This window comes from Agelaius phoeniceus, chromosome 7 (genome assembly GCF_051311805.1).
Source record: "Agelaius phoeniceus isolate bAgePho1 chromosome 7, bAgePho1.hap1, whole genome shotgun sequence".
Taxonomy (NCBI): Eukaryota; Metazoa; Chordata; class Aves; order Passeriformes; family Icteridae; genus Agelaius; species Agelaius phoeniceus.
Window position 1 is genome coordinate 32,454,502 of NC_135271.1, and position 19,886 is coordinate 32,474,387.

The 19,886-nt window shown below is 34.6% G+C and overlaps 1 protein-coding gene across 3 annotated transcripts in view; it reads left to right on the top strand.

The window, feature by feature from the left end:
* Positions 1 to 18,776, top strand: part of TTC21B (tetratricopeptide repeat domain 21B) — a 34,157-nt gene extending 15,381 nt beyond the window's left edge. The window contains exons 15-29 of one of the 3 annotated variants that reach the window (XM_054636635.2): positions 364 to 602; positions 940 to 1,012; positions 1,385 to 1,495; positions 1,867 to 2,005; positions 3,449 to 3,555; positions 4,892 to 5,080; positions 7,937 to 8,047; positions 9,212 to 9,293; positions 10,038 to 10,188; positions 10,585 to 10,746; positions 11,146 to 11,341; positions 12,250 to 12,474; positions 15,022 to 15,142; positions 17,429 to 17,496; positions 18,433 to 18,776. In XM_054636635.2, the coding sequence (XP_054492610.2) occupies positions 364 to 602; positions 940 to 1,012; positions 1,385 to 1,495; positions 1,867 to 2,005; positions 3,449 to 3,555; positions 4,892 to 5,080; positions 7,937 to 8,047; positions 9,212 to 9,293; positions 10,038 to 10,188; positions 10,585 to 10,746; positions 11,146 to 11,341; positions 12,250 to 12,474; positions 15,022 to 15,142; positions 17,429 to 17,496; positions 18,433 to 18,510 (2,052 nt within the window). In that variant the 3' untranslated portion in view covers positions 18,511 to 18,776. Of the gene's footprint in view, positions 1 to 363; positions 603 to 939; positions 1,013 to 1,384; positions 1,496 to 1,866; positions 2,006 to 3,448; positions 3,556 to 4,891; positions 5,081 to 7,936; positions 8,048 to 9,211; positions 9,294 to 10,037; positions 10,189 to 10,584; positions 10,747 to 11,145; positions 11,342 to 12,249; positions 12,475 to 15,021; positions 15,143 to 17,428; positions 17,497 to 18,432 lie in introns of those variants that run through there. The other 2 variants (XM_077181459.1, XM_077181460.1) reach the window with 2 other exon arrangements.
* The last annotated feature ends 1,110 nt before the right edge of the window (positions 18,777 to 19,886 follow it).

The following is a 19,886-nucleotide window of genomic DNA, read 5'->3' on the forward strand; positions in this document are numbered from 1 at the left end:
TAGGACGCTACCTATGTATAAGAATGTAAGAGAAGCTGTACAGTCCTGTGCTTTGGAGGCCAGCCTGCTCAAAGCAGGACCTGTTGGAGCAAGGTGCTAAATGCATTCTCTAGCTGAAGCTTGAATATGTACTTGTTTATATGCAACACAAATGTAATTTTCTGTACTAAAACTTCTTTTAGTAGTCCATATCACCAGAGTTTTGTTTAAAAAAATCAAAAATACTATGGTGAAACAAGTGGATATTATCGTTTGTGGTTTTTTTGATTGGTTTGCATAACGCCCATAAATGCTAATAATGTCTTTATTTTTGGCTGTTCACTGACAGGAACTAAATTAATTCTATTCTTTTATTATTTGTAGCATGAAGCTGCTATAGTCATCCAAGATGCCATGAATGAATTTTCTGGAACACCCGAGGAACTAAGGGTTGTGATTGCAAATGCAGATCTGGCAATTGCTCAAGGAGATGTGAAACATGCCTTGACTATGCTCCGCAATATTACACCTGAACAGCCCTACTTTGTACAAGCTAAAGAAAAAATGGCAGATATTTATCTTCAGTATAGGAAAGATAAGAAGTTGTATGCTGCCTGCTATCGGTAAAAGTTTGTGGTGTGCATAGTTTTCTAGATGTTTACTGATAGCGTGGTGAACTCATTTTTTCTTTCTACTGCAAGAAAGGAGAAATATTTAGTGGCATGAACTCATTTGAGCAAATGTGGTAACTTTTAAAACAATAAATAATTGATAAATAAATAAATAATAAATAAACAATTGGAAGTCTTATTTTGAAAAGATATACCAGATTTTTTTGGGTTTATTTTGAGAAATAAAAAACTAAAATCTGCCGAGGATAAAATTGTTCTGCCCTTCTCTTGTTTAGATACCAGTATTGACGTGTTAAATACTAAGCTAGGTTTTGTCTTCTGTTTCCAGTGACCTAGTAGAAAAACTGCCAAGTGCTCATACTTTTCTTCTTCTTGGTGATGCATACATGAATATTCAAGAGGTGAGTGCTTGCTAGAGATGAATGGAATATTTGAGTAGTTTGTTGACTTTGTCTAGTTGAAACATTGTGGCATGCTTACTCTTATTGATTGATGTTTGTCAAACAGAAACTGCTTTAGGATATAAAATGATAAATATTGACTACAAGTAACTGTTTAAATTAAAAACTGTTGAAAATACATTTCTTATAAAAGCTTACTTGGTGAAAGTCAAGGAGGAAATGTTTTCTAGAGCAACACTGTCTCTTCTCTCAGAAGTATTGTGGTTTATGAATCAGTACTGGGGTTCCTGGAGTTGTTACCAGATTTTGTTTTCTTCATACACCTTTTCTCTTAATCTTTGACTTACATGTGTTTTTGTTTTACTGTTGAAGCCTGATGAAGCCATAGAAGCCTACGAGCAGGCCTTGAAGAAAAATCCGAAAGATCCATCTTTAGCAAGTAAAATTGGAAAAGCCCTAATCAAAACACATAACTACTCAAAGGTATTCTATAATTAATGTATTAGGTTAGTTGAGTACTGTTTCACCATGTGGGCTTTGCTTGGGTGCAATTGGTATTATATTTCAGAGTGCTAAAATAGACATTTTGTCCTGAAAGTAAGTTCTGAGATTCCCTTCAGATGATGTGGCCAAAGGCACAGTTGGTAGATCCACACATTAGTGGATTTTAGTTCTGTTGAATTGTAGTTCTGTTGACTTGCCGTGGGTTTGGGCCTGCACTGAAACCCATGTTTTATTACTTCTCCATTGAAAAAAAAGTAAAGCAACCCTGCCATTGAATACCTAAGTAACAAGGTTGTTGTCTTTAAGATTTGTCTTTAAATTATACACAAATTTTTGCTTCTTTCTTCAAGGCAATCGGTTACTATGAGGCTGCAGTGAGAAGTGGTCAACAGAACTTCCTTTGCTATGATTTGGCTGAGCTTTTAATGAAACTGAAGCAGTATGAACAGGCAGAAAAAGTACTTCAGCAAGCTTTAGATCATGATCCTGGTAGGACTGTTATTAATTTACAGGAAAATATACAACTTTTTTTTACTGTTATTTGTGTTTTCTGCATGACTCTAAGGAGTAAATGAGTTCACGGGCACTTTTTTCCCAGTGGTTTAATTACATTTGTTAACCTTTGTGGCTGTCTGAATAGAGAAGCAGTATTATTAGTAGTCCATTCTGGAAGGTTTTCTTATGTCACTGTACCACTTTCACGCTTTTCAGGGGCATTTTGGTTTTCCATCTTACCTATTTCTTACTGAAAAGGTCCTCTGATTTAACACTGTATTCCTGTCCTAGTTAAGCCTTTGAGGATCTGGCTAATTTAATAGTCATGCTCAAGACAGCTTGATTTTCCTAGTGTGAAAAAATAATTAGTACTAAATACAGTTTGACCCGTGTACTTTAAAATCTTATCTTCTGTCTTAAAATGAAGCGAAAAGGTTTTTTTTAAATGCATTTTTTTGTGTTTTGATAAATACACATTCTCTAAGAGAAAAATGTTTATTTTGGCTGATTGGGAAAATTATTGAATGATGTAATAATTTTTTTGGGAAATGCTAGAATATCCTTTGTGGAAAAAAATGAATTTTAGGAAATACACTGAAGGGAATGATCTTACACGGTCTAAGTTACACAGTCTAATCTCTGATGTAAAATAACATGTCACAGCCCTTAAAGACCAGTTTTCTGATAGAATATAGCTCTAGAAACTCCTGAATTTTAATAAAGATAAAACAAAATTTTTGTTTGTGTCTATATTTTAATGTGAAACTGTGCTCAAGATACTGCTTTGTCAGTAGAGTAAAATAAATTTAAGCCAGGGAAGGCTTGAAGTTTTCAAATACTAATTGATGCATATTTATTCTAACCATCATTCAGAAGCAGCCTGCTGCTTTTAAGTAGATACTGAAATATTTATTTATTTTATTGAATTCATGTCTATTCCAGACTCTAGCAAAAGAAGCATAGATTGAGGTCTGGCTAGAAATTTCATTGAAGAGTCTCATGCTTTTTGCATGTAGAGTAGCACATTATATCAATTTGGACATTTTTTGTTGACTTTTAGGAGGATTTTGACAAGAAATGTCAGGAATGGCTTTATTTCCTGTCCACTCACATCAAAATATTTTCTCTCGTGTCTCTGAAAATGCTAATAGACCAGACAGTCAATCTTTTTTTTTATTCTGTTTGTATCTTTCAGTATCTTTGGCCTTAAATCTCACTTTGTTTGTAGTCTGTAATGTTTACTCTGCTTACTACCAACATTCTCTGCCCACCAGCAACACACCAAGTCAGATCACAATTCTAAATAAGTAAGATGGAGCTGTGAATTTTTCATGTAAGCTCTTTACTGGAGGACGTGATGAGTTTCTTCTTCCTTTGGCTTTCCTGGGATCAATCAGCTCCTTCAAGAATAATGTTTGTTTAATGTAATTCTTACAGTTAATGAGTTGTCTTCTCTGATGGAAGATGTACGTTACCAGGTACTTCTGGCAAAAATTTACAGCAAAATGGAGAAGATTGACAGAGCTATAGTTTCATTACAGCAGGTAATGAAAAAATCAAAATGAGGCAGGTAATGAGGAAAATCAAAAATACCTGTGAAACTTGCGATATCCTCATGTTTACCTCTGGTTTCACTTTTGTCCCATATTTGAACCATAATACTTGTGTGAATGTGGAAAATGAGTGTATGCTGGGGAAAAAGCACCAGTGACTGCGTGAAATGTAAAGTACAGAAGGTGTTACACAGTCTGAGCTTTTTGCAAGCAATGTTATCTGAATTTTCGATCAGAATGCAGGTTTTTAATGCAAGCCTGCAATCTTACTTTGCCTTCATTTGTTTGTGGAACATAGTTTTAGCATATCAGGTGAAAATGAAATTGGCCATGAGGGCAGCTAGATGGCATATCTTTAGCTCAACTTTGAAAACCATTCACAGAGCAAAATGGAGCAGCTTTCCATGGCTACCTGTTGTTTTGTTATACTGCAGAACAGCAGTATTAGTATTAAATAGCAGTAATAAATCTGTTCATTCTGCAGTTCAGTATTATCCCTCAGACTGAGGCTTGAAAGAATAAAGTTGGATGCTAGAGGTTTAATCCCTTAGAAAATGCTTTCTCAACAAAAAGGTTTAGCAAGAGATGTAGTCAGTACTTTCAGTTCTATTACACCTCCACTCTGTGAAAGTGAAGGTAACAGCAATGGTAAGCCTTGGTAGCATCTTCTAATCAGCAAGAAAAGTCTGCAGGTTGGTTAGAAAGGTATTTGTATGTGAGGGTTTAAATACCAGTTTCGGTAAGATTTGTCTTTGTTAAATTCTTACTTTTTTTTTATTTATAATGTACTTCTTTCTTTCTCAAAGTTGACTTTTTTTCCCCCAGTTCTCTTTCATTAAATTCTGCCTAAGCAGTCTCCTTCTCTTTCTCTTTTCTCTACTTCTTTATTTCTTCCAGGTTTTTCGCTATGTCACATTTCAAAAAACTTTCTGTCCTTTTGGGGTTCTTTTGTTGTTTTTTCTTCTGCCCTCAAAACTGTCCTTCCTTGTAGCCTAATTCTCTTTGAAATATTTTCCTGTTCCTTTTCCTTTTGATGCCATGTTCATTTACACAAAAATACCTGCATTTTGATTTCAGCAGGACTAACTTAAATGTCTTAAACGGGTCTCTTCCCTTGGTTTTCAGAGAGATGGTGGAAGTTCTCTCTGGATGTTATTTTGTGCTTTAGTTCTAATTTCCTGCTAGGCAAAATGGTAGGGCTGTAAGAACGAGAATAGTATTAGTGCTTCCTTCTCTTAAAAAAAAGACAAGCTAACTGTTTTATAGTAGATGAATGAAATTAATTCCTTTGATAATTCTTGACTGCTTCCTGCTTTCCCCACCCCAGGCTCGGGAATTACAAGGCAGAGTGCTGAAACGGGCTCAAGTAGAGCAGCTGGATGCAGTTCCTGCACAGAAACAGTTAGCAGCTGAGATTTGTGCTGAGATTGCAAAACATTCAACAGCCCAGCGAAACTATGAAAAAGCAATTAAATTTTACAAAGAAGCCCTTGTTCACTGTGAAACCAATAACAAGGTCAGTTCCCCCTCTGACTATTTTGCATTGTTTTTCCATTCAGTTTTTAGTTGTAGCAAAACATTTTTCCAGTTATTCACCGAATAGAATAATTTGCAATTATTTCTGTTTCATGATATACATAGAACCTTGAACTTTCTCCCCTTCTTTGCTTATCATGATAGAATAGTTGCATGCACTGCTAACTTCTGTCTGGTACAAGAGCTCCTGACTCAAGGGGTGTCTGCATGCACTCACAGTGAGCATGTCTTCAGGTACCAGTAATGATGGAGATTGAAACAATCTTGCTTGGTGCTTGTCCTCTGAAATGAAATCCCAGTGATTTTGGTCAATACAGACAATTTCTGTCTTTTTCTGTGTCTACTTTTATCTGGGCTTGGTAGGATTCTGATTTTAGTCACAAAATGTTGCTGATCTTGAGCAGGGTTATTGTACTGCTTCTCTCTTCTCTGCACAGTCTCTTTCCCATAGGTTGATAAATACAGGTAAATTCAGATTTATTTTTATCCTCCTCTTCCTTCTTACAATTTTGTAACCCTGGCTTTGGACATAAGAGCAAAAATCTAAGAAATTTATAACTATAATGAGCACAAAGATTAAAGTGAGGTTTTTTCTAGATTAAAAATCAATAAACACAATTTTTGTTCATTTGCCATGATATGTTATCATAATGATGTTATATCCTTAGGCTTCTTCTTTTGATGCTTGTTATTGAACAGCTGTCACATGCACAAGCTGCTAAATACATCCCTTAGTTTAATATTTGAACTCATGTGTTGTGGTTCCAAGAATCCATGTCCTTCCTAAAGCTACAACTTCAGTGTATTTGAGACAGGCTTTTCTCAAGACATCTTCTAAGAGTGATGTGGAGAAGAAAAATAAGTTGGGAAGGGAAAAAAAATCCTTAAAATGGTGATTTCCCCCATTAAGAGCAAGGAGACTCCCTGTCATAGTACAGGTACAGCTGTGGCTTTTTTGTCAGTATCAAAAATTTTGTCTTTCATACCAATACTGAAATACCAGCATGGCATTTCCCTTCAGTTCTTGCTAAAATCATACTTCTAAGAGATTCCCAATGTTAAAAGATGTAGACATTTGTACTAAATATCTGTTAGATATTACTGAAGATTTTTGCTTTAATCCTACTTTGCTAGCAACACAGAATATAGTGACATCTTAGAAAATAAGTCTTGAGTTTCTCATTAATAACTCCCTGCCTACTTGTTGAGTAACAAAAGCAAAATATTATGTTACCCACAACTAGTATAAAGGAGTTATCTCAATGTATTTTTATAGTTTCTGTGGATTTGAACTTGTTTTCTTTTCTTCGTTTTTAAAAGCATTGCTAGTACACGATTAGAATTAAATTCTTTTAGATTACAAAATATTATTTTGAGCTGTTGAAAGTCCATCTGTCTCTTGGCACCTTCAGAGTTTACTTTCCTTAAAATTATATGTGGAAATAATGGAAATTCCTTTGAAACTATCTGTACCTTGTTTCATTAGAACAAAATCTACTGTATTTTAGCCAAATGGATTGAAATACTGCATTATTGAGGTAAATGTGAAGAGATTGCAGTCCATGTCACAGGGGAGTTGTGTTGTTTTGTTTCACAGTGAAATCTGGTAGGTAGTACCCTCGCTTTGTTTCCTTGCTCATGTAGGAGGCAGTGCAGTTTCCTGAAGGAGACTTGAAGGGTATTGCAGATTGCATCATGCACATAATTTCATAGTATTGTTTGTAGTGGAGTTGAAAATTTAGAGACCACTTCCACTCACTAGATTCTAGTGTAGAACTCCAGTTTATTTTTTGCTTTCTGCAGGAAGTATTCCTTGACTCCAAGACTGCCGTTTGGTATTCCACTGAGTTGTGCACATAAGAGCAGCAGCTTAAAGAGAGCTTTCATAGTTAAAAGTTCTGACATGCATTCATTCTCTGTATCATTTCAGTGCTTACCCACCTGCCTTCCTGTTTCAGAATTACATGGTATATGTTTGAGTATGAACAGAACAGGAAGTAGGAAGAAAACAGTTTAAAAATTGTGCTAGAAGCCTGCATGTTCTGAACAGGATGTTCAAAACACTGTTCTGATTCAGAAGTGCCTTTCACAAGTGTGACTAGTGAAAGAATTATGGTGCAATTATAAATATCTCCCTTTTGGAAACAAAATCAAAACAGCATTTAAATTTAAGTAGGAGTGACTTACAGTTTATCTACTGCTAATTTTGCTTTGTGAACAGTTTACCTTCTGTTTGTTTCAATAGAAACTTTCCTAGTGTTTATAAAGTTTTCTGTGGAATTTTATTCAGAATAGTCTATGATAGGACTTCAGCTTTAAGAATGTATGCTGGTGTACGTTCCAGTTGTCAATATTTACTCTGTGGTGGCTTCTCAGAAGCGGATTCACACGGAGTCTTGATGTGGTAGGTTGGAAATGCAAATAAGAAAATAGTTTCTTCTGAAACTTACTTGTACTCCAGAATTAGTTGGTGAATGTTAATGAGGTATTTGTTTTTTTCAATATGTTTAAAACTACCTTCACTTACATTTTTCCAAGAACATTATTCATACCTAAATACTGTGTTTTCAGAGCAGTACTATCTGAGCAGCCCTGTTTTCAACGTACCTTTAGAATATCCCTCAGAAGAAGAAAAGTTTTGTTTCTTTTGAAAGGTGAGGGAATGAAAATGGATTACATTAATTGACTGAGAGCCCACAGGAAACAACAGAAAAGGCTCTCTCTTTAGTGGAGATACAGTTTTTCCCTAGAGCCCTGTAATATCAGGTTGATACTCAGAACAGAACCAACTTTTTTCATCTTTGAATTACATGCAGTTAAATATTTTAATATACAGGCAATGTTGGAGCTTGCACGTTTATATCTTGCACAAGATGATATTGATGCCTGTCAACATCAGTGTTCCTTACTGCTGAAGAATGACCAAGATAATGAAGCAGCAACGATGGTATGTGCTGTTATACTAATCCTGCATCAATGCTTTTTGAAGTTTGTGTGCCTGCAATATGATATATTCATAAAGCACTACTTTTAAAAGAGCTTACAGCTTTGTGATTTCAAAAAAAAAAAAGTGAAAAATCCATGGCAAGAAAATGTTTTTCTGTTTATGCCAGCTGATGTTTCAACATGAAGTTTCTAGCAGTCATAGCCATTGTTCTACTTCAATATAAAATGAGTCTTTAGAAGTAACGCAAAAAGTGTTGTAGTAAGATTGGATAAAGTATGTGCATGTTCTGTTGATAATTGGCTAATACTCAAGGAAGAAGCTACTTTTCCAGCACAGTAATATGAAAACAATTTTTTTAAAGTGCTAGAATAAGAGAACTATTTATTTAAGGTAATTTTATAGCCTCATTCAACCTTAGTTACTCATATTTCTACCTAACAAGTTTTAATCGTAGCTGCAGGTTCTTGTCTAGGACATGTATACTTCTTGGCCTAAAAGACAGCTCAATAGACTAAGCAACTTTTGATGTAACACACTAGGAGCAAAGTTATTTTAAGATGGGAATAATTTGTTTTCTCATAGCAATCTAACATCTGAAATTTGTTCTAGTATGGTGCATGAACAAAAGTAATAGTACTCTTGAAATATGTTATTAAATCTACTCTATATTAGCTAACTATCAGTGAAGAGAAACTGAAATTAAAGAACTCGCTTTACCTTCCCTGCTGAAGTGAGCTATCATCTTTCTTTTTCCCTAACTGTAAACTAACTTTGCTTTCCATGTGCATAATCTGCAGTTACTAGAAATAAAATTAGGAGTAAAACTATGCAATGGTAGAAAAAACATATTTGAAAGATATGGCAGACTACTTAATTAACTTTTAATTTTCACCTTCTGTGAAAAGGTTTTCATGTACTTGTTCATTATTACCCATGTGTGTTATATATTGTGTTTGTTTTCCAGAAAGTAATAAAAAGTCCAAGTGATTTTGCTTCTTGTGCAGATCCTGCAGCACTTTAAAACTATAGTTTTAGCTCTCCACATAACCATCATTAGTGTTTCCTCCCAAATTTACCCTAAACCAAGACAATTATTTATAACTTTTGTTTAACAGTTTCACAGTTTATAATGTTTTGTTTTCTCTAAATTGTTCAATGCTGTAGATGATGGCAGATCTCATGTTCAGGAAGCAAGATTATGAGCAAGCTGTTTTTCATTTCCAGCAGCTCCTGGAACGCAAGCCAGGTGAATGTTTAGCAGTGATACTTTTAATTTGTTTTGATATATAGTTCTAATGAAAGAGATGAATAAATAGCTGAATAAAAACTCTTTGTTTGATTAAAAAGAAATATTTTATTTATAATGTAATGGATACTAAAGCCAAAGACCATTATCATATATAAAAACATAAAGGTGGTTTAAGAGAATATGATAAAAAAATATTTCATGTAGATACAGTAATTTACTTTGCTGCAATGTAATGTGCATAGTTTACCTTAAGCCAAATACAAATAGGGTGGTATTTACTTTTTCACTGTAAAGCACTTTCTTTTGTATTAAAAGTGTCGAGTGCATGAGCACAAAGGTAATATTTTATTTGAAGACTAATAAAGGAAACTTGTCTTGGACAACAGTAAGTTTGTTTTAGCAATTTTCAGGTCAGGACCAGAGAAAGCTACTAAAATCTATTAAAATTTTACTGTAATGAATGTAAAGCTTTCTAGTGGACTTTGAAAGAAGTCACAAGAGTGCAGCAAATGGTTTTGAGTGCTTTTGAAAGTGAGGGACAGTTATACTTCTATAAAAACCTGTATAAAGACATTGCAAGTATCACTTGACATCTTCATTCTTGTATCTGAGGTTTCTGTGTAATGTGCCTTATATATTAAATTTTTATAGGTGAAAAAATTAAGGCAGGCTCATTATTTCTTATCTTATTCGTATAGCAAATAAATAGAATTACAGTCTGCTAATTATTTGTATATTTAGATAACTATGCAACCCTCTCTCGATTAATTGATCTGTTAAGAAGAGCCGGGAAATTAGAAGAAGTCCCAAGATTTCTTTTAATGGCTGAAAAACATTCTTCCCGAACAAAGATTGAACCAGGATTTCACTACTGCAAAGGACTGTATCTTTGGTACTTGCAATTATTATTAAGATAAAATATATTTGGCTATGAAGTATAGATTTAAAATAATTTTCTTGTCATCCATTGTCATTTAAAGGTGCTATATTGATTTGATTAAGTTGTCAGGATTTAAGGGAATTCTCAGTTTCTCTGAATATCTCAGTATGTTCTTCCAGGTTCAATAATGTAATTCTGTTTATCTTCACATTTTATAATTTGTCAGACTATTTTTAGTTTGCAAAAACAAGATCCTTGCAATAGTATGCGTGCTGTCCAAGCCTTGCTATATCAGTGTGTGCAAATGGGTCATCTGTTTTTAAATACTTGGATTTATTGGGATTTGGGTGGAATTTGGAGCAGACAATTTTACTTGCCCAGCATTAAATATTTTAATTACCTGTGTAGGTACACAGGTGAACCGAACGACGCACTGCGGCATTTTAATAAAGCTCGAAAGGACAGTGACTGGGGACAGAATGCAGTCTACAACATGATTGAAATTTGTTTGAACCCAGATAATGAGACTGTGGGTGGAGAAGTCTTTGAAAATCTCGATACTGACATAGGGTAGGTGAATTAAATAAATATTGCTTGGGTTATTCTGTGGTCTCCCTCTTCTGCTGCCCCTTGACAATGTGCGTTAATTTAAATTGCTAGAACTTGGAGATCTTCTAGTGCTTTGAGAATTCTGTGTTATTGTGAGAGACCATTCTATACTGTAATAAGTGAGTCTCAAGCAGAAAATGTAGTAGATTTTCTCTGGAGTGCTGGTCACTTGCAGTGTTACAATCAGCTTGTTGGATTGGAATTGCTGTTGTTGAAGAGGATCAATGTAGAATGCCTGTATACCAGAGCCATTTTTCTAAAAACTGGCATATCCTTAGCACAGAAGCATTTCTAACTTGTAATTAGTTTGTTGTGTATTAAAAAAATAAGCTTGTATGAACATTTTTTTTCTGATAATAGTAATTCAACAGAGAAGCAGGAATCTGTGCAGTTGGCTGTAAGAACAGCAGGAAACCTGCTGAAGGAGCTCAAGCCTCAAACCATTCAGGGTCACATTCAGCTGCAAATCATGGAGAGTTACTGTCTCATGGCAACCAAACAAAAATCAAGTGTTGAACAAGCACTGAGCACTTTCACAGAAATAGTTGAGGCTGAGGTTAGTAATCTGTCTCATTTCCTCACTCTTCCCTTTCTTACTTAGTACATTTTTTTAAACTAGTCTTGCAGTTTACATTCAGCAGCAGTGGCACATGTTATCGCTATTTGCTCTAAGGATTATTCTCCTATTGAAGAAGATTTTATATAAAATTTGAAAAAGGCATTGATTTTTTTTTTTCAATGCACTATGACAAATGTATTTACAGCACAACCTTAGAAAGAGATGTAAAGGCAGAATACCAACAGTGAGTCAGGAGCACTGAGAAGGAAAGCATTTCATTTAGCTCCTGATATAACTACTCTCTGCATGTAGGAGTTGCAGTTGCAAGATGTGACCCCCATTCTTATCCTTTACTAATGAAGTAAAAAATTGTAGTTGTGCCAGGAGTTCTTACTGCTTGCTTTTGAGGCTCTTGCATAGAATGGTAGCTTTTAAGAATCCTGTTTGTTTATATAAAATTTGGATGCACACAGTTTAGACATTAAATTTTTAGGAGCTGTGCACCTAATAAGAGGAATCAGAGTCCCTTTCGCTAATATTTGACAGGCACTTCTGCAAGTGAAAAATACCACTTTTATTGTAACTTCCAAGTGACTCCAGATTTTATCTGAAGTGTTTATTTGTATGTAAAAAGTATAGCTCTTAGTGGTATCAGATTTTTTTCTTGTGAGATGAAATACCTGCGGATTTTTTTAGCATTTCTTCTGCCTGGGTGGTTATCATGATTACAGAAATAATTGTAGCACTAGGTGCAAAACATGTCTGTAAGATTAGATGCTCTATCTTTATTTCCTGAGATTTAGCTTTTAGTTTAGTTTTTAGATACCTGATGAAAGTCTTACTTAAAAAAAATTAAAATCAAAATAAAAAAAAGCATCAAGCAGTCACTGTACTTTTTACTGCAGAAGGATCATATACCAGCACTTTTGGGAATGGCCACGGCCTACATGATCTTGAAACAGACTCCAAGAGCCAGAAATCAGTTAAAACGGATTGCAAAAATGAGCTGGAATCCCATTGATGCAGAGGAGTTTGAAAAGAGTTGGCTTCTGCTTGCAGATATATACATTCAATCTGCCAAATATGATATGGCAGGTGAACTTCTAAAACGATGCCTTCGTCATAACAGGGTAAGTCAGTGCGCATTGAAAGTAACCTTAGAACCTTTCTATTTTAATTCATCAAAATGTTTACTTTTCCTCTGAAACAGAATTTTTAAATGTATTTATTTGTTCATTTGCCTGGTATTTCACTTATTAAGGAGAAGTAGGCCAAAACAAGACAGGAAACCAGCAACTTCACACTGGAGGGTAGTAAACAAACCTGTGAATGCTGCTTAGTCATTTTTGTTCATGTTCTGTAGCAACTTCCGCAAGTTTCAGCTGAGGGAACTCTAAAAGCTTGGATTGTTTATGAAATGTCAGAGATGCATTTCACAGTCTCACGAAACTGATGAAGAAAGATGTGGCTGTGTGAATTTTGGAGACTTGCTCCATTTATTGACATGCAATCTTCATGTTTTATGTTTCTAAACATTTATGTTCATAAGCCTCCTGCAGTGCAGGATTATTCTTTTTAATGCTGGTATTAATCTTTTTCTGTGGCAATACTGTCTGGTAGATTGTCAGGGGACAAGGTCTAATGTGTTTTTTACCTCAGGGTTCCTGAGCAGGCAAAGTGCACAATACCCTGCTTTGACTATGGGAGCTAGCATAGATCTTAGCTTCTGCTTATTTTTCATTTTGATCAGCAAAAAGGTGGTCATGTTTTTATATCTTGACTTCCCTTCATGTGAGGCAGTCCAGTAGACTGGTGTTCCATACACACAGTGCTGCAGGTTCAGGGTACTGTTTATAGAGCAGAGATTTGGTTAGAAAAGGACACAATGGTTATTATACTTTTTTTATTAATTCAATAGCATAGAAGGTAGGGTTCATTATTCGATCACATTTTAGCCGGCTTCTGAGAGATGTTTTTTGAACACTTAATTTCTGAACATAAAATCGAGAGACAGCTACCACAGTTCTTGGTATAGTGCTATTATGTACTTCTGCAGAGAGGCCTCTTTAAAATAGGGTGTGTTCCATTTCAAAATCCTTACAGTTGAAGGATAAACACGAGTCATCTCCCAAAACAAGACTTATCTTGAAATAGATGGTCTTTTGAGGAGGTGTATCCCATGAATGCTGCTTTGTTGTATAAATTACCAAATGTAAAACATAGCCTACCAAGTAATTTATTTTCTTCTAAAAAGTTTGAGACCCATGAGTGACTCAGATAAACAGGCTCTGCTTTTAGCAAGGAGGATGGCAGATCAGAAGTGTGTATATCTGGCTCCACAGGAAAGAGAGGGACTTGCATGCAAAGCTGGTAAGCAGGAATTGTGCTATACAAAGAGATGTTGAGTGGTTTACATCTTAACATAGCTTGTCAATCCACAAGACAATATTTTATGTGGTAGTCTCCAATTTGGAAGACTTGATTGGATTGAGAAAACATGTTACTGTGATTTGTTAGTTCTTCTGTTAGTTTAACAGAATTGAATGACGTATATATACAATTTAAGTAAATATGTTGATGAAAATTTCATAAAAGCCTAGTGTAATTTAATAAGGATTTTTTTTTTATTTTGAAAGACTTAGGATTGGTTAGTAAGATGGCAGTGAGCAGACTGTTTCTATGAAATTGAGGCTTCCTACTGATTGCTCCTCTTGATTTTGAACTTTTTGGTTTGTTTGTTACAAATGAGAGGGGAAGTATATCTTTATTCTCAACTTTCAAGCATTCCCATACTGATCCCACTATGCTGTGATTTGAAAGCTTTTTATCAGTAGATTTTGAAAGCCTGACTGGAAGTAGTAAATTTCAAGATGGAAGGTAATTTATCTATCAATATTGTTTTGCGTTGTCTTTGTAAAAAAGTTGCATATGTTTTTCTCTTGAAAATGTTATACATATTGGCAGCATGATAATATAAACTGTTCATGGTAAGGGCATGCAGTAGTTAGGTTTTTTATAAATTGTTTTCCTGCTTTATGAACTAAATGTAATATTTCTGCATGAATTACTATATCTTTTATATGAAGTTTCATTATGGAGTTAGGTGGATTTATATGTGTGTATAATATAAGCAAAGCTAGTATTTTCAACTAATGCTTAATAGTTTTTTGGAACCTGCTTTTAAGATGCTTGTGACTTATTCCTTGGATTCAGAAGAAATTAAATACTTAATGGCTGATTTTTCTTTTTAGGTTACTTTTGACTCTCTTTAAGCTTTAATTGGAAAATTATAATGTTAAACCATTTCCAAAATAAGGCTATGAACATACTTTCTTAAGAAAAAAATCCAGAGAATGTTTGTGGAAGGTACAACACTAGACTTGAAATGCAGCTGTGTGGGATTATTAGTAACTGAGAGAGATATCTATTTTTGTAGAGTCGTTGCAGTGGTCTCTGTGATGAACTCTGTTCTTGACCTGGAGTAGAGCATAATTCTGTGTAACTCATTTATAACACAGATGCTTTAAATCAAGACTATTGTGTCATCAAAGTTAGAATAAATATCACTTTTATTTTCCAGTTGTATGGATTTGGAGTGTTTTAGCAATTAATTTGTAAGTATTACTATATGCAAGCTTCCTTAAATAAAATTTTGAATGAATATTTATATTTTGCAGTCATGCTGCAAGGCTTATGAATACATGGGATACATAATGGAAAAGGAACAGGCATATAAGGATGCAGCAATAAATTATGAGATGGCCTGGAAATATGGAAACCAGACTAATCCAACAGTAGGCATGTATATATATAACCTCTAAAGTATGATTTTGGACACTATGGTAGGAATGAAACAACTGCCTTTTACTGGAAAGACTGCTTTTGATTTTCCATAGAAATAAAGTATCACTGGTTTTCCTTACATAAAACCACAAATGTTTAAAGGTGTACTGAACATGGAAAGCCCTCATGGCAAGAGGTAGCAGCTTTATGATACTTCAGAAGCTTCTGCTTACTGCTTACTGTTTTAGTACAAGATTAGCTCTGAAACAGTTGCAGTTGACTGTTTGTGAACAACTTTCTCTATATGTACAACTTTAATAATGTATTTATAGTAATCTACTGTATACTGTTTGTAGTAGAGAGTCTTTTATAATTGTATATATATATACGTGTATTATGTTGGCAGGTCACTTGATTTGTTTATTTCATTTTTGATTCAAATTATCTATATGGATCAGGTTTTATGTACGTGAGTGAGGATTTAAAAAAAATTATTTTGAGTGTCTTTAAATATATCTATTTTAAAAAAGATGGGCAACTGAAAACCTGAGGCACTAGTCAAGTTTCAGTTTGGATAATAAATTGCAATTTGCACTAAATTGTCACATACTAAGACAGTTTCAACGTAGGAAACCCTTTGTGAAAAGGATACATAGGATTAAATGCCATTTTCTTACTCAACACCTAGAATCTGTCCATAGGTCCCAAGGCCAGTGATTGACACGAATTCTCTTCCAAGTTTTGGGATGTGTTTATTGCCCCTTGGAAATACATACAACCTCTAGTCTTTCATCTGTGCTTATCCTTTGTTCCCTGTGGGTTTTTTAGCGTTAGGATGAGAGAGTCTTTGGCATCAGCTGAAAAACCAGTGTTTTTTAAAAAAATATTTTAACTGTTATGTGCATGGACTGCCAAACATTTTGTTTCTTTACCTGTAACTGCAGTGGTTTGGTTCATGGTTTTATCTAGTATGATCTGTAGATTAAAGTAGTGACTAAATGTTTGTGGGTTAGCTCCTGCTTTTATAACATAGTTTTGAAAATGCACATACATGGATGGATTACCAAAACTGAATGTGTTATGAGTCATATGTACTGTGAGTCAAAAAATTAGGAGGGTCAAACCAGAGGAAGGCTTATATCAAAACAGAAATAAAAATAACTGATAGAAATCTGACTATAGGTTAAATGGAAAAACCTTCATATATCTGAGTTTGGGTGCAGTAATTTTTACTAGACGTTCCTGCTCTTGTAGACTGAGCCATGGTGTTGTTGCTAAAATATTGCAGTTGTTAATCTAATGAAAGGTATTAGAAGTTTCAATCGTAAAGATTTGTGATTTCTTGAATTTGTACAGAACATAGATCAAGACTTTTCATTTTTTTATTTTGAAACCTTCTGGAGAGTTGTAATTCAACAAATTACAAAACCTTTTCATATCTACATAGGAGAGTTCTGTAGTGAAATTAAACTGTGAAATAATCTTGCACACAAAAGAGAGTATGATATTGAAGGTACTTTGTGCATTTGTTTCTGGTTTTGCATTACAGCATTCTGAGGATTGTCATGCATTAGAACAAAAATGGTTAAAGCAGCAAATTTCCGTCTGGCAAGTAAAGCCATACAAACTGGTATCAGATCCTGTATTTGCCAGTGAGGATAAGTTTAAAAATGAAAGATTTAAAATTTCATATTTTGGAAATTGCATGCTTATAATGTTTTTTTCCTCAGGCCTAATCACTGTCCAGGCTGATATACTTGAGCTTTACCTCTTAGGTTGCAAGTATCAGCCTGGCATGTTGCTATGCGACTTAGCTATTCCATGTGACTTTTTATATCAGTGGTCTGCTGACACTGGTCCTGAATAGCATTTTAATTCCCTGGTTCGTTGTCCCTTTTTTTTTCTTTTTTTTCACTATTTTATTTTAATAATGGGATTACCTTTACAGAGGGACAGTGTATTGCAGGCCGCAGTGAGAAACTCTGTGGGACACCATGGCAATTGAAAGAACGCAGCCATTATGTATTCTCTCCTGTAGCACATGCTCCCCAGAATAATGTCTCCTTTTGATTCAGACATAGCTATCAGTGTGTAAAGGACTTTTATTTACTACTTGAAGTGACCTTCAGTAGAAATTTTGATCATTACCAGGCTTATATGAGTTAACAGTGGGGAAAAAATAACTTGAGAAACATATGGTGATCGAAAATAAATTTAAATGTGATATTTTTATTATTCAATACAGAAACTGAAATTGTTGCTTTTCCTCTCCCCCCTCTCCCCTCACCTCTTTAATTACAGGCTACAGGCTGGCTTTCAATTACCTGAAAGGGAAGAGATATGTTGATGCAATTGATGTTTGCCATAAGGTAGAACTTGTATATGTGTTTAATACTCTGTCTCCTGTAGCAACATTCTTTACATAATGACCCTTCTTTTTGGTTGAGTTTACATTTCTAAAATACATGTTTACTGTTGGAAAAGTGCCCTATCTAAAAAGTTAAATATCCTCTTCATAATTGCTCTGTCTTGAGCTCCATGGAAGCAGATAAATGAAAGTGACTGGCTATCATATGTGAAGGGATATTCAAATGGCACTGCCTTCTTTTGGCCATGCTGTTGCAACTTGGTGAATCCCTACAGAAGTATAGATGAAAAAATTTATCAAATCAAATATTAGTATCAGAATGCACTGTTAGAAAGTAATTTGGGGTATTAACTTTGTATGATCCAAACACAAGCAGAGCGAATGCAGAGTAAGAGGAAGGGCTAGTATTAAAGAAGTAGAAGGAATATTATTAATTAATAATTATTCATATTAATAATAAAATAAATTAAATTTGCTCTATTTGGGAGAAATAAAGATAATTAGGATGGGCAAAATGAATGGAAGGGTAAGAGAGAAGAGGGAATTGAAGGCGAGAAGATGAAGTAGGTAGAATATGCTAAAAAAGGCCCAAGGGAATGAAAATATAAAGGCAGTTCATCATCACAGAGAAAGTATGCCTAAAACCTCAGAAATGCCTCCAGAGGTGACTTCTGATTCATGCATTTCAAGCCACCCAGACAGAGGCTTTAGCCTTGGACCCCCATGTCTTCTGCACCAAGCTGAAGGGACAGTGGAAATGAAGCAAAGTGCCTTTGATAGAGGTGGTTTTGACTTGCATGTGTGGTGGTCTCTATCCACAATTAAATATTTGTGCGTTCTTAAAACAAACGTTGTTATTTTAGTTTTAAAATATGTCAGCTCAGTGATGAGGGGGATTACCAACTCACAACTTTTGGATTGTATTGTCTTTTAACAGGTCCTTAAAGTACATCCAAACTATCCAAAGATCAGGAAGGAAATACTGGACAAGGCCCGTGCATCTCTGAGAAACTGAATTTGTTTTTTGTATGACTCATGGAGTTCTGTTAACCAAACTGTGGAAACTATGAATGAAATACTGCAGTGACAGAGACCACGTCAGCAAAAAAATACTGTGGATATGATGAATTTAACTATATCAGAGATCTGGATTATTTTTATGAAAAATCTGCAACCCTGAAAGAAACTGTATTTTTTCTTATTCAGGATAGAATACCGTTCCCACATGTGTTATGTAAAGTGTTATTGGCATTATAAAAATGTTTTAAACATACAACTCAATATTTTGTTGTGTTTATTTGAAACAACACTAAAACAACAACCTGCCTTATCTACTGGAGGTGCATTGTTAAAGATGCTGGATTTTAGTTCATGTAAACCATTATTTCATAATTACAGTGTAATCTTTATTAGTACAGGTGTATTTCTAAATTATGAGGGGTTTTTATTTCTACATATATGAAAGATGTGCTTTATTTTTTAAAAAAATCTTGAAAACAAACAGCTATGTGCATTGTTCTCAATTAAATTTATATTTTTAAATGAAAATATAACAGTTAAAATTTAGATCCTATGTAAATACTGAGAAAAGACTTTTGTAGATCCTGCAGCTCTTACACAGAATTTACTTTCTGCTCATGCTATTATCCACCTGTCAGATCACCATGAAGAGAACTGTTCTTAATTTGTAGTGGATAGTCTTTCAACACTGTATGTGTAGACAGTATAGTCATATGCAGAAATTGGCACTCATTTTGTTTGATCTCTATAAAACATCTTTTTAGGGAAATAACTTATATTACAGGAGATTATGATCTTGTCTGACATACAGAATACCTGTGAATCTTTAGGGGAGCAGTAGCGTGTCATGAATGAGGGAGAGGAAGGAGAAAGATCAGGTTTCTTTTCACTGATGCAGAATTTTTGAAAAACCCCTGTTGCACTGCTGTATTTGGTTTTCAAGCAGCACTTGATATGATATGTGTCTTACACATACCACATCAAGTAATGTTTTAAGAAAAGTAATGTTTTGGCATGAAAAGGGAATTTTAAATTGTAGTGATTAAGTTTATATATTTTATAAGCAATTTGAGTTTTTGGCTTTTCCTGTTGACATTGTGTAAAGTCACTTTCAGTTTGATTTTTGGGTTTCTTTATAGGAAAACTCAATGTTAAGGCTACCAAAGGGAGCCTGTTTGCTGTTGTATCTAATCTTGCTTATCAATAACTGGGTGCTGTATCTTGGGGAATTTTTAGCCTTGTTTTCTGAATGCATTGAGGTGCATCACTTAGACAATGATGCTGCCTGCTGGTGGTTGCTAGGTCCTGCATTCCAGTGACTTTGGAACTTTTGGTCAGCTAAACTAAAATGAATAGATGTGTCTCAGGACT